General features: G+C 38.8%; 1 protein-coding gene across 9 annotated transcripts in view; it reads left to right on the top strand.

The window, feature by feature from the left end:
• LOC106650923 (neurobeachin) overlaps positions 1-14,387 on the top strand; it is a 95,972-nt gene extending 81,585 nt beyond the window's left edge. For all 9 annotated transcript variants that reach the window (XM_023462446.1, XM_023462439.1, XM_023462443.1 and 6 more), the window contains 16 exons: positions 3,143-3,260; positions 3,400-3,502; positions 5,195-5,310; positions 8,531-8,643; positions 8,726-8,866; positions 10,070-10,189; positions 10,265-10,417; positions 10,488-10,560; positions 11,615-11,799; positions 11,880-12,057; positions 12,124-12,204; positions 12,295-12,462; positions 12,538-12,801; positions 12,872-13,068; positions 13,154-13,305; positions 13,378-14,387. In XM_023462446.1, the coding sequence (XP_023318214.1) occupies positions 3,143-3,260; positions 3,400-3,502; positions 5,195-5,310; positions 8,531-8,643; positions 8,726-8,866; positions 10,070-10,189; positions 10,265-10,417; positions 10,488-10,560; positions 11,615-11,799; positions 11,880-12,057; positions 12,124-12,204; positions 12,295-12,462; positions 12,538-12,801; positions 12,872-13,068; positions 13,154-13,305; positions 13,378-13,468 (2,253 nt within the window). In that variant the 3' untranslated portion in view covers positions 13,469-14,387. The remainder of the gene's footprint in view (positions 1-3,142; positions 3,261-3,399; positions 3,503-5,194; positions 5,311-8,530; positions 8,644-8,725; positions 8,867-10,069; positions 10,190-10,264; positions 10,418-10,487; positions 10,561-11,614; positions 11,800-11,879; positions 12,058-12,123; positions 12,205-12,294; positions 12,463-12,537; positions 12,802-12,871; positions 13,069-13,153; positions 13,306-13,377) is intronic.

Raw genomic sequence — 14,387 nt, 5'->3', positions numbered from 1 at the left:
AAGGCGCGCGTCATGAGAAAGAGCACGTGGCTCGTATTATTCATACGCGGGTTCGCCGCCTTTGCGGTATCCATATACGTACATAATACTGCATATAATATCCATCCCTGTACACAGGTACATGCCATTTACGTGATTGATGACTCGTAGCGCGAAATAGATGCGCGCCCGTAATGACCCACCTATATCGAGTGGCATCAGTTTATTTTTAGTAATAATATATTATATTTTCGACGGCGAGATACATCCAAGTGCTTCTTTTTTTTTAACGCTGGTGCTCGACTGACCCCGTGTCAGCGAATCCGATTTCTTGAGTTTCCGTCGACGATGAGCGAGCTCAGGTAATAAGCTCCAAAGCGCGTTGCTATGAATTTAGTTGTACCAAGTACGAAGCAATAGTCCATCGATCGGTTGGACACTCTATGTATTGGGGATTTGTCGTAAGGTACATCGTGTTAGCTTCGATTAGTGCATCGTCATCCGAAGAGCTCATATTGTGTTGCACGCGTATTAAGTAGACGTGCACCATATTATAGAAAGCAGCGACTGAAGCTATTACAAGCTGCAGACGTGTGTCATTACGTGCATTTCGACAAGCAGAAGAGAGAGACAGAGCGAGCTCATTGTATTAGGCCTTATGGTCCGACTAGTGTCGACGGCTAAGTGCTCGCTACGTATAGCTGCTTTGCTCCAATATACGTGACACAGGCCCGAATTCATTTTATATATGTGTATGTGTGCGAGTGTGTGTGTGCAGTGTGCTCCACATTATACGAGTTACATCGGTGACACATGTCGTAACATCACGCAGGACCCATTGTTATGTGCATGGAGTGCGTCGCGCGTGCAGCAGCAGTGCAGCATCGTCCCCTTCACCCAGATAGAGCAGCAGAGCTACATTATATAGGCACACACTTGGCTGCGCGCGGCTCTCTTTTTTTTCTCTTCTTCGTGCTCACGCTCGGTATTCTTATATAAATTCACTCTTTAGCCCACAATGTGTGTATATATATCCTATACCGATGGATGCTCTCTCGCAGCCAATCGTCTCTACCTTAATGGACACGAAAATGGACCGATTGTACCGTAGCAGTGAATTGTTGAATTTCTACTTACGAACGTTCGATTAGCGACTGCATCAATGATGATTATTTTTCGATTCTAGAGCGCGCGATAAATTTCAATTGTTGACGTTTTACCGCTCTTTATCGTAACGGTGTGTTTCGATAGGCTCGGTCGGGACACCTAAAACGACTTAGATATAAAACACTTTTTAATCGTAGAGGCTCACGCATTCGAGTATACATTATGCTCATTCACGAATCGATGGAATAATTATCTCACGCTTAATATAGCGTTATTGCTCGGAGCAAAGTATTAACGCGCGTGACCTATCTCATCGATGAAGTTCCAGGCACAGTAGTAGCAGCAGCAGCAGCAGCAGCAGCACCCTTGTATACATTGCACGCCCCGCATTGACTGTATGTATACGTAAGTCGGCAATCCCCTTATCTGATAATGAAGCGCGCCACTTCGTGTATACAGCTTGTTCTCGTTTTGACCAAAGGGTCGAGAAAAAGATGCGACACGAATCTCGTGCCGCGTACAAATACACTTGTCGCAATGGCCCCCGAGGCCATATGCTCGAGGCGTTCGTGCCTTTTCAACGCAAAATCGTATATTCCTTTTTTCTCTGGCGTTACATTGAAAACATAATTAAGCATAATGACTCTGAGCTGTTACAATAGGCGTGTGATGCGAGGCTTTGAAAAAAAAAAAGAATTATGGCGATGATTTTAGCTATTTAGTGACCGCTGCTGTACGATCTTACGTAAAGTCGAGAATGAATTAGTCGATGCGTGTGAATTTATGCGTATAGGAAGTCAGCGGCGGAGCTTGATAAACACAATTTTATTGAGACCTCGTTTGTAAAATACGCGATACGAGCCGGACGAGTAAAAATAGCAGTCGTGCGCTCGGCCCTGCTGCTGCGCGCCCGAGAGTCCGTGCTCACTTCGTGGGACAAAATCCCTACGTCACCGCCGACTATTTCCATCTGATCGGTTTGTTCGTCGGATTTCTCTCGAGGGACGGCCTATATAGCATACGTAGTTAGGGCAAAGTGACACTCGAGCACTTGACATATTAGTAATTGGCTTTTTACATTTCCAAGATGAAAACATCCTAATTCTATTGAGAATTTTCTTAATTTGTCTTTTTGCATTTGTCATTAACTTTTACAAAAATTACTTTTATTCGTATATCACATTGTGTATTGCAACAGGGATCCGATGTATATGCATTGGGATCAAAATAAAAACTGTAATACCTGACATTATCATAGTTACAGTCAGAGGTAAATAAATTCTGAATTCACGCCAAGCTCCAACTTGTGGGTTAATTTATGTATATGCAGTGCGAAGAGCAGACTACGCGTAAAATCTTTATTATAAATTATGCGTATAAACTGAGGGTATCCGTACCTGCTGCTATCTACATGCTGAAATCTTGAAAAACCTTTATATCTCTCAAATATTTCTTGTACTTTAGAGATATATGAATGGGATTTAAATTCTTTATGCTTTTTACATCGCGGAATGATATTATCTTTTACACGATAATTGACACGCAGAATTTGTACTGCAGCTCTGAAAAAAATGCAACCGTTGACCTTTTTTATTTTATAATTTATAATCGAAGCTCCACTGAACTAAAGTGAAAATCAGAAAAAAACAAATGACTATGGGAGTGCAAGCTCACTCAATCGATTCTAGACTTGAAGGAATAGAAGCTCCTCCCATTTAGGCAGCCATTTTGCGCAAATTCTCATAAATTAAGTTTATTTCACTGTACGCGCTTTTATACAGTCATTTATATAACGTTTGAATTATTTTATTTTGCCTCTGAAAATTTTTTTTCCATTTTTTTGTTTTTTTTTACTAATACGTAAAATATGAAACTCTTTAGTATTTTACTATTCTACTCCAAATGTATACTCCAAAAATGTATATCCAAATAGTTGTTGAGATTTACTGCGTTGACAATATTCTCTATTTGTCTGAATTTAAAATTATAAGTATAAATAACAAAAATAGTAGCGTAAGATCACTGTATAATAAATCGATTTTCTTTTATTTTTCAGGTGCTAAAATATTGCGATCATTTGCACGGAAAATGGTATTTCTCAGAAGTTCGAGCAATCTTTTCCCGCAGATATTTACTACAAAATATTGCTATAGAAATTTTCTTAGCAAGTCGAAGTACGTAAAATGTTTTATAACATGCATAATAAAATATTACTTTATTTTTTCTAATTTTTAAATTGATGAACATTTATATCTACGAGTATCAACGAATGAAATTTCGTAAATAATATTAACGATCCAATTTCTTTTTCAGCATCGATATTTTTCGTATTTCCGGATCAAGCCACCGTGAAAAAAGTGATCAAGGCCCTACCACGAGTTGGCGTAGGCATCAAATACGGAATTCCGCAAACAAGGTATAATCCTTTCATTCCTATTCTTCTTTGTCCGTTGAGAAGACTCATTCGAGCGGCCAAGCATAATATATTAAACCATCTGTGAATAGCGTGATTCTTGTCTCTCCGAAATTGATCGCTTCTATTGTTTTTCAAGCCATTCAGTTTTTTGCATGGTTGCATCGGTTAATTTGTGTTTTTTTTCATAGCTTTGTTTTCAGTGCGTTGAATATGATTATCGACCGCTCGAACGTGTAATTTTATTTATTCGATCTATTATTCGTACTTATGAAATCAAACCGCAAAAGCTACACGAACAGGTTGATTTTGATAAAGCCTTGAATCTTATTTCGAGAGAAGGTATGATTTCAAAACTGCACCGATGCTATCGGGCCTCGATCGTTTTTCATGCAGCTACACACACGATCGTGCTTAGAAGCGAAAGCTAGCTTTGCTTTTCTCTTGCGGTCGGTAGTTTCGCGCTCTTGTGCGTTAACCCTTATCCGGCTGGGCGATCTTACTCATATATTTATTTTTTTCGTGCTGCTTCACCCTTCCTTCTCTCTCGGCTATGGGCTATTCTTTACATTTCTCGCTCGCGTCGCAAAATGATTGCCAAAGTACAAGGTAGAGAGAGAGAACAGCGGTGAGAACAGAGGCTCGGCGGTGGCGGCGGCAGCGTTAACTCGCGTGCAGCGAGGCATCCATTACTCGCGAGAGATTCGAGGGGACGGGTGGAAAAAGACAGCAGCAGCAAGAGAGAAAGAGAAGGAGAGTATGTATAAGAGAGTCCGAGGTATATAGAGAAAAAGGGGAGGCAGAAGCGAATCGGCCAGTGCAGCCAAGACGACCATAAATATAAGACGTGAGCTCTCTCGCTCGCTCGACGTTCAACGTTTCGAGGGAGCGACTCTTTACTGATGAAAATAATAAAGTATGCTCGTTTTCATGGACTGCGTGCGTGCTCTGTCTCTGTCTCTCTCGTACACGTGCGTGCCCAATAACTGTGCGGCGATTCATGTTCAAATAGCTCTCATAGATTCTCATTGAAAAGGCAGTTCTGCAAAAGTCCAAAATAATTCTCGCATATAGCTTCCGGTTTTCGAGTCTTATACTACACACCATCTCGATCGAGTACTTGCGTTATTGCAGGACATTAAACTGCGAACGTGTGTACCTCGTTACACCTCGACTCACGAATTGATAAAGATACGCGAGAAACAATTTACAACTTCAGAGATTTTTGATCTCGATCTGCTCGTGCTGCCGGTTATTGAATCGCCCGCGTCTTCTCTGTCTCTTTCTCTCACGTTCTCTCAGATTTTTTACTCTTTCTCTCTTTCTCTCTTAGAAGCATTTCGCGATCTCGTTTTAATGGGCCGATCGTTATAGCGCTGAGGCATTCGCTTCGTGTGAGAAATGCTTGATGCACGCTCGAGTTTTTACGTTAAAAAAAAGGCTCATTCGATTTGCTACCGGTTCATCTTAGATAGAGAGAAGTGTGAGGGAGGAATGCCACCGCTTACTCATAAGGCCTTTTTGTATTAAATCAATAAACACGGTCTTTGAGGTTGCACGCACGAGAGGCAAGAAGTAGAACAATATTTTAATCGCCAGTTATTCGAGCGTTTTTTACACGATTTGATGAATTTGACCAACGGTATATCCGTTTGACTAACGACTCACGAATTTCTCATTATAAAATGTTCACAGGAGAGCATCTATGATGTCACCCCGTCAGCTGATGAGGAACTCAAATATGACGCAAAAATGGCAACGTCGCGAGATCAACAACTTTGAGTACATCATGTTCTTAAATACTATTGCCGGTAAGAATGAATTGTTCAATAAAAATATTCAATGAAATCATGATAACTTGAATCGTTGAGAAATAAAATATATTATTTCGAGCTATTTTTGAGTTATTAAGGTTTCGAGTTAAAAAATGTATACTGATGAAATAATTTCAATAATATTTCAAATATACTGCATTATTAGCAATTTTGCCTAATAATGCTATGCTGGCTTGGCTTTGAGAAATTGACGTGAAATTATTCTTATATCAAAATTCGATTTAACGCGATTCTCATGTATTATTTAGAAAAAGGTAGCGTAGACAAAAACTTTTTACTTGATTTTAAATTCTCGCGATGGTTTTTTTTTTGCAAAAACGTAAGCATAGCCCATTGACTCGGTTTTGGAGCATACCACGTTTACGTCAGTTAATAGCAAAGCAAAGAAGAGCGCAAGGGTAAAGGGGTTTCTTCGCAGCGACTATGCCATCGGGCGCGGCTACCGCTACTGCTACTGCACTCTTTACTATATACGGCGGTATAGAAACATAGAGAGCAAATGGCCTCTCTGCGGCTGCTGCTGGGCCGGCACGCGCGGATGGAGTCTGTCGTGCTGCATTAGGAAGGTTCTCAATCAAGAGCTTTGCCCTGGCAGACCCGCGCGCGCGTCCCGCGAGTAATCCCAGCCTGCGCGCGCTGCGCCACTGGTAATCCTCTCCACATCCCAGGGGCTCTCTCTCTCTCTCTCTTGTTTCTCTTTTTCATATCTTTCTTCTTCGCTCCGTTACTGTATCTTTCTCGAGAGAGCCTCGTATACTCTTTACCGCTGTTCGTAATACAGCAATACCGGCTTTCCTTCCGCGTACGCAGCTCCTGACAAGTTTTTCCCTTCCTCTTCTGCGCAGCTCGGATGGTTTTGCAGCATCGAGGCATGATTTTTTTTCTCGACAAATCACGCGTGCGCCCCAATGTCCCCGCGGCGATTTCGTCAACATTAATACGCACTGCGTGTTTTTATGTGTGCATGCGTGCGGGATACGCACACGCACATCTCGAGTGGGGGCCGTGCGACGCGTGGCTCGACGGCGGTCTAATCAGCGCTACTAATCGCTTTTCTCGAGTTTCATTACGCCACTACAATGATGATAGGTGATCCAATTGTGAGACTGTTCATTATTACTGATGGCTTGGCGTCGGTCCAGCGATGGACCAATACATAATAATGATATATTTATCATGCCAGCCTAATTGTTTTCTATACACGTGCTTTCTCTTGCAATGGCATTGACAAAAAGCATCAATCTTTCCCTTGGTCATTTCTTATTACATTATCTGTTACCTGGTGAATAATACATTGCTATTTTGAAAGCTTTTTCTTATTTAGGGAGTAAGACAGATCTTACTTATCCTATTTTTCTGATGAATTTTTTTTTATAAAAAAAGTTCAGTTACCCTTAAAAATGAATACCTACTCACAGTTACTTTTTTCCCCAATATTATCAGTTACGTTGATAAGATCAGTTAAAAAAACGAAACGCATGTTTTTTACCTTCTTTTTAACTGCATACAGTTTACGCGATGAATAGCTTCGCGTTAGATATGAGCTAAATTAGCCGATTTTATTCGAGGATGATGTTTGTAAAATAAATCTGTAAATTTGAGCAGATAAATATTCGAGTCGCATGAGAGGCGCTGTATATGTACGAGTCGTGCTCCGGGTGGAAGCAAAGCACGCGATCAAACCGAAAGGGATACATCCAATTAATTTTCGCACTATAAGCAACATTACGCTCGCGGCTAAAAAAAGACGCTGAAACATAAGAGAAAAATCGAGAGATGCAAGCGGGATGCAGCTGGATATCGTGCTCTATCTCTCTCTTTCTCCCTGGTGGGTCTCGTTTTGTAGACACATACACACGTACACATTTTATGGCAAAGTATATACACACACAGACTGAGCAATTGAATGGCACGACGGAAAGAGAAGAAGGCGGACCAGCGTGGCGAGAAATTATTAACAGTATTAAAAGGAAGAAAAAAAGGCGCCGCTCGTGCGCGGATCGCCCACGCTCGTTTTTCGTTCCTTGTACAAACATATAATACGCTCGTGAACGAGTGAGCGAATAAAATAGCGACAAGCGCCACTTCAAAACTAACCGATCTTTCTTCCTTACTTACAATTTGCTCGATTCATATATCGCGAGCGCGTTGAACTTTGAAATACTTACTTATTTATTTGAAAAATAAATACCTCCAGAAACATTGATTAATTGTTCTTTGGCTTCATTTATTTTCATAATCACCTCTTAGAGCTATTATCATCTGTTTGACTTTTGAAAATCGGCACTTTTCTCGCAGCCTCTTACAGTTTCTAGCATTTGAAAGATTAATATCCGGCATTTGTTCTACGTTAAAAAAAAAACTATTATTCACAATTGAAAATTTAAAAAACTGATATAAATCCGTTAAGGTTTTGGAAAGGGGCACTCGAGGAAAGAGGAAGTAGCTCTTACTCCGAACAAGTAGCTGCGTTTAATTTTTTCTTCTACGATATTCCGTGCGCCGCGTGACGAGACAGCGCCGTTGACACTTCGTGCAAGCGCAATGATAAAGGGAGAGTCGCGCGCTTTAATTAGCCAAAGTGAGCGAGAAAAGAAACGTATACAGAAAACGCTATGGAAGTAGCGGTGGCAGCAACTCTCGAAGCGCCGATGCATACACGCGAAACGTATACGTGGATGAAGATAAAAGAAGTCCGCGTTGACAAGGGAGCGCGTCGAGTCGACGTCTCTCGTACACGCGCTAATGCATCGCGCGACGAGCCGAAAGGGCGAGCCAGACAGAGTCTTGGCTTCTGCGTATGTACTTTTGATGAGATTTCAAGAGCGATTAGCTAGCCACGTACCATGCGACTTTTACCTCTCTCCGCGAGCGTGTCTGTGTGTATACCCCTAAATGCTCAATGCTATAAATGTTGAATTCATACGCGGGCGCTTGTACAGCTATGCCGCGCTAGAACGTACGAATACAGTTCAAAGTTGCTTTATGGAAATTTCTTCGCAAGTTGTTACTTGGTGTGTTTTTCGCTTCAAAGCCGATGCATTTACGAGAGACTCAACGACGTGGAAACAACTCTCCGGTAGACAGAAACGATGACGAGCTTAATCGAGTATTTCGTGCTCGCGCACGTTAGAGAATATGTTATTCAAACTTGCATTGCAAATTTTAAAACGTGTGTCTTTTTTAATTTTTTCAGGACGTACCTACAATGACCTCAACCAGTATCCGGTATTTCCATGGGTACTGACGAATTACGAATCGAAGGAGTTGGACTTGAGCCAGCCCACCAATTACAGAGATCTATCCAAAGTAAGTATATGGTTACGTGCAGTCTTCGTAGATGAAATTTTCAAAAGTCAATTTATTCAACGATAAAAATATTAAATTTCAGCCCATCGGAGCTCTCAACCAGAGCAGAAGGGCTTACTTCGAGGAGCGTTATCAGAGCTGGGAGCACGACAGTATATTACCGTTCCATTACGGCACTCACTATTCTACGGCGGCTTTCGTTCTCAATTGGCTCATCCGGCTGGTAAGCACTGTCGAAACTGAAGTATCTTAAAAATCGATACTTTTTTTACTCCGCTCGTCGACGAGCCGTCCCTAGAGTTCACCGTTTCTTTCCCGATTTCTTCCTTTTTGGCCTCGTAAATCTGCTGCATCGCGTATCTGAGCATGTGTGCTAGCATGTTCATTATATACATACGCGTATGCTCGAGTTCGGCGCTAGGCCTTGACGTTTGCACTAATTTTGGGGCGTGCGAGGGAGGAGATTTATTCACTGTTCGTTTTAATTGTTTTTTTTTTCATTTCGGCTCGCGTGTTCTGGGCTCGTGCCAGGACTTGTGCTGCCGCTGCTTCTTTTTCTCTTTTTCTTTTTCTCTTATAGCAATCGAGCGACAGGCCAGCGCTGACAGGATCGTTTTCTCGGGAACCAAATGTTTTTTCTCATTTTGTCGTTTTGTAATTAGCTACCGTATAACATGGGAATGCGTTGTTTCTCTTTTTTTTCTTAATTTTTCGTTCACGCAATGTAAAATTTTAGTAGTTCATTAACTCGCACCATACACGGTTTTTCATTTTTGCTATAATTGACTTTTCTGCCTCATTTATACCAGTAAACGATGTTGAAATTTGTGACTCATGACTGTACATTTTGCTCTTTAATTTTTCTCAGTATTACGTGCTTTCTACGAATCAGAATGAGAATTACATACTTTTCACTCAATCATTGTTAAAAATTAAAATATTTTTAAACTAATTAAGCTCTTATTTTAATCTACTCGAGTGCTGATTTATCGTCGATAAATAACTTTAAACTGTGATTGATATTATACCTTTAACTTGGTATATGTTATAAGAGTATAAATTATTTCTTAAGTGGTTACTACTCTGATGATAGCTCTTGCTTTTCACTGACAGAAGAATCTACTTTTTATCTTCCGATTCCACTTCATGCCTGTGCATTAATACTCTACACTTAAGAGGATCACAAAGCTAGTGTAAAGATGAAAATTTTTCAAACCCGTTTTGAAACCCTCTAAAGAATAATACAATGTAAGGAATCATTGATTATTTGAAAAAAAATTTAATAGAAATATTGGGAAACTGGTTTCAAAAATATTTGTACTTTATTTCTTTTCTTTTATAAGAAATATCTGTAATGAATTAACATCTCATAGAAGGAATAACTGATAATTCATTTAAAAAATGTTTTCATAATTTTAAAATTCAGGAACCCATGACGACGATGTTTTTGGCCCTTCAAGGAGGAAAGTTTGACCATCCAAATAGATTATTTTCTTCCATTGCTTTGTCATGGAAAAATTGTCAACGCGATACATCCGACGTAAAGGTAATAGTACTACTTTATTGGCACTTGGCTCTAAAAAATGTTAAAATAGTATCTTAATATTTTTTAATTTTATAGGAACTGATTCCGGAGTTTTTCTTTCTCCCGGAAATGTTTGTGAATACCAATCGATACAAACTTGGTCGCCAAGAAGATGGTAGCTCTGTTGGGGACGTTGAACTTCCACCTTGGGCCAATACTCCAGAAGAATTCACACGTATCAATAGAATGGTATATTAGCTCATTCTATTTATAAATCTTTTATCTAAAACATTTTGTTTATTTATCGTTCTGTTTGCAGGCTTTGGAATCTGAGTTTGTCTCCTGTCAATTGCACCAATGGATAGATTTGATTTTCGGCTACAAGCAAAAAGGTAAATCAAACGGAAGCTTTGAAATGACGTTTTTAATACACAATAATATACTTCTCATGGAAGTATTTAGCAAGCAAGTCTGCAAAAAAACTTGTCGTGTCATTCGCACGAATATACGTCATTTTCATGCATGTACAAAACTTGAAGATAATTTCAAAGGCGCCTGTATATCCGCCGAGTTTCTTCGAGCTCGGCTTGCATGCGACAAAAGTAGGAAAAAAATGATTTTTTTCAAGTGCCGCATCGGTCCGCACTAATTAAGCTTGAGCACGCACGACACTTTAGCTATAGGGATTTGAATGTATCTTAACTTGCTTCTCCCACGCACGTGCGCCGCTGACACGCGTAGCTCTCTCTCACTCTTATGCGAGATAAATGGCACGAAGAAGACAACGCGAGCTCGGTCCGGCCGGAAATAGAGTCACTTAAGAATATTTAAACTCTTTCAGCGCGAGAGCTCAATTTATGCGGAGCACCCTATTTTCTGTTAATTGTTTATGTAACAATTTACTTTATGTACTTACAGAATAATCAAATAATTTATCAATACTTAAAAAAGATTATTCGGAGCATTATGCAAACGATCAAGATATCAAAAAATGTATGAAAGCATGTCACGGAATATTTTGGACTAATTCTCAGTAAATTATTGAACTTCTATTTTTTGCTGAAACTTTTGTGATGCTTTTATTTATTTTAAAATAGTTTTTCTTACTATAATAATCAGTTGAAAATAAGTAATTTAAATTTCTGTTTATATAGATGAAATAAGTACTTATAAATTAAATATTTACAATGAATTAAAAAAAAAATTAATCAAAAATTTTTAAAAAATACGAAAAGCGTACTAAAATTTTTATGAAAAATAAGAAAATCGAAGAAGTGACTCAAGAGTGGTATCAAAATAGATTATTCGCGCAATAAATTTTTCGCCATAAATTTTATACTTTTAAATAGCATCAAATCAAAAGAAAGTTTTTTTTTTCAAATTCTCACGCAGATTTGCAATTAAAATTAAATTAATCCCTTTAAATATTTACAAATTTTTATTTAGGTCCAGAGGCAGTGCGTGCTACCAACGTTTTTTACTACTTGACCTATGAAGGAAGCGTAGATTTGGATTCTATAACTGATCCAGTCATGAAAGAAGCAATTGAAAATCAAATAAGAAACTTTGGACAAACGCCGTCACAGCTTCTTATGGAGCCACATCCTCCGAGAAGTTCAGCAATGCACTTGGTAAGTAATTCATCAACAGGAAACTTGATTTACTAAAAGTTTACATTTTATATTAAAACAAATCATTTTTACATTTTCAGTCTCCAATGATGTTTGCCAGTATACCCGATGATGTTTGCATGACATTGAAATTCCCATCAAACTCCCCAATCTGTCATATATCTGCAAATACTTATCCACAACTACCTCTACCATCAGTGGTTACTGTCACTACGGGACAACAATTTGCAGTCAACAGATGGAATACCAATTATGCTGGTAATTATAGATACTACTTTATTATTCAAATTAATAGATAATTTACTTATGGCAAATACTTTTTAGCTTCTGTACAATCGCCGAGTTATGCTGATACACCTCAAGCACAAGCTGCAAACCAACCTCTGTCCATGGATGCAATGCTATGTACGTGTTGCTAATTTTAGTATAATGTTTTTTCACCACTATTCACACTTCTATTTACTAAAATTCAATTTTTTTATCAATATTATTTAGCTCAAACAGCTCATAGCTCAAATCCTGCCCAGCGTCGGCACTTGGGCGATAATTTCAGTCAAAAATTAAAGATCCGCAGTAATTGTTTTGTTACGACTGTCGATAGTCGCTTCCTCGTAGCCTGCGGCTTTTGGGACAATAGTTTTCGAGTATTTTCTACTGAAACAGGTTATTATCTTGTCATCTTAATAGTATTTTACACGGGAAAATATCTACTAATTGATAATTGATTGAAATTTCCAGCCAAAATAGTTCAAATAATTTTCGGGCATTACGGTGTCGTTACGTGCTTGTCACGAAGCGAGTGCAATATCACGTCGGATTGCTACATCGCCTCTGGCAGTGCTGACTGCACCGTTTTACTGTGGCATTGGAATGCTAGAACACAGACAATCGTCGGTGAAGGCGAAGCACCTGCACCTCGTGCAACACTAACCGGACACGAGCAACCCGTCACTGCTGTCGTTATTTCGGCTGAATTGGGCCTCGTTGTATCGGGATCAAGCTGTAAGTTTGAATGATACTTTTTTTTTTTAGACATTTCTTACGCTGTTTTATCTTTCAACAATTTCAACAGTTGGCCCTGTCTTGGTGCACACGACATTTGGTGACTTATTGAGATCGTTGGAACCACCAACTGGGTTTTCCTCCCCGGAAAATATTGCAATGTCAAGAGAAGGAGTTATTGTAGTAAATTATGAACGTGGTCACATCGCGGCATTCACCATCAATGGAAAACGTTTACGTTACGAATCACACAATGATAATCTACAGGTAATTTCTCTAGACTTTTTTACGACATTTTTCTAGAATTAAAAAAGCGAACCAAAGATCGATATTTAATTTTCTAATATTTCAGTGTCTTTTACTAAGCCGAGACGGAGAGTATTTAATGACAGGAGGAGACAAGGGTATCGTGGAAGTGTGGCGAACATTTAATTTAGCCCTTTTGTATGCTTTCCCAGCGTGTGAGAGTAGTGTTCGTTCTCTTGCTTTATCTCACGATCAAAGGTATGAAATTTTTTTATATTTTAACGGTGCAAATTGTTAATTACTTATTGTTTTTATTCATTTTTTTGACAGATTTCTTCTTGCTGGTCTCGCAAACGGTTCGATTGTAATTTTCCATATTGATTTCAATCGGTGGCACCACGAATTTCAGCAGCGTTATTGAGGTATCTTTTTACACTAAGCCGATGAAACAGTGTTGGAAAAATATTAAAGATAAACATTCATGATCCATCCATGAATGTTTGATTCAGCTTGAATTAAATTCGAGCCCAAATTGCCAAATAAAAAGTTAAGATTGAAAGAGCATAGTTTTAGAATAATGTCGATAAGAGTCTTTTCCGTCGAAACAAAAATGAGTGAAAATACAACGCTAGTCAATTATGAAGACGTTGATTTAAAACTTATCATGCAGGAAGAGTTTTTTCATCTAGCTCGATAAGTTATCGAAAAAATCGACTATTTATGAAACTCAACATTTATTTTGCAATTACATCATAAAAACGCCAAACTCTGTATCATTATTTTTATGCTTCAAAACAAACATGTGAGTTTGGTAAAATGCTTTACGAGTTTCATGTATAGGGGAGAGCGGGGCAAGTGTAACTTGCGGGGTAATACGACTTCTTGTTTTTTTCAATGATAATGATTTTTTAAATAAATTTTTTCCCCACTTATTGTTGAAATATACTTGTAACTATCGATTGCATGCAAAAACGACGCGAAAAAACGTTTATTTTATTAATTTTAACTCGAAACAAAAATACGCTAAAATTATTACAAAAATTTCTTATTTCACACTTCTGTATCTTTTTTGATAATGATTTTTATGCTACCGTTTTTTTTTCATAAGAACAGTCATGTCTTCCCGATGAAAAGGCTTTTTTCAAAATTTCATTAAACGCAATATTTTATGAAATATTTAATTTTTAAAAACATGTCTTAATGGGGCAAGAGTAGCGCCTGAAGCGGGGCATTAGTGTCGCGGTACGCCAGGCATTGCGACGATTCGTGACGGCGGTCTGCTGACTTTTCGTTCAAACTTGACCTCATATTTACCGTGTTGTTGTTTTTCTCGTCGCCGA

Source organism: Trichogramma pretiosum, unplaced genomic scaffold, assembly GCF_000599845.2.
Source record: "Trichogramma pretiosum strain Unisexual culture from Peru unplaced genomic scaffold, Tpre_2.0 scaffold3, whole genome shotgun sequence".
NCBI lineage: Eukaryota > Metazoa > Arthropoda > Insecta > Hymenoptera > Trichogrammatidae > Trichogramma > Trichogramma pretiosum.
Note: the sequence above shows the minus strand (reverse complement) of the source record. Positions and strands in the feature narration are given on the sequence as shown.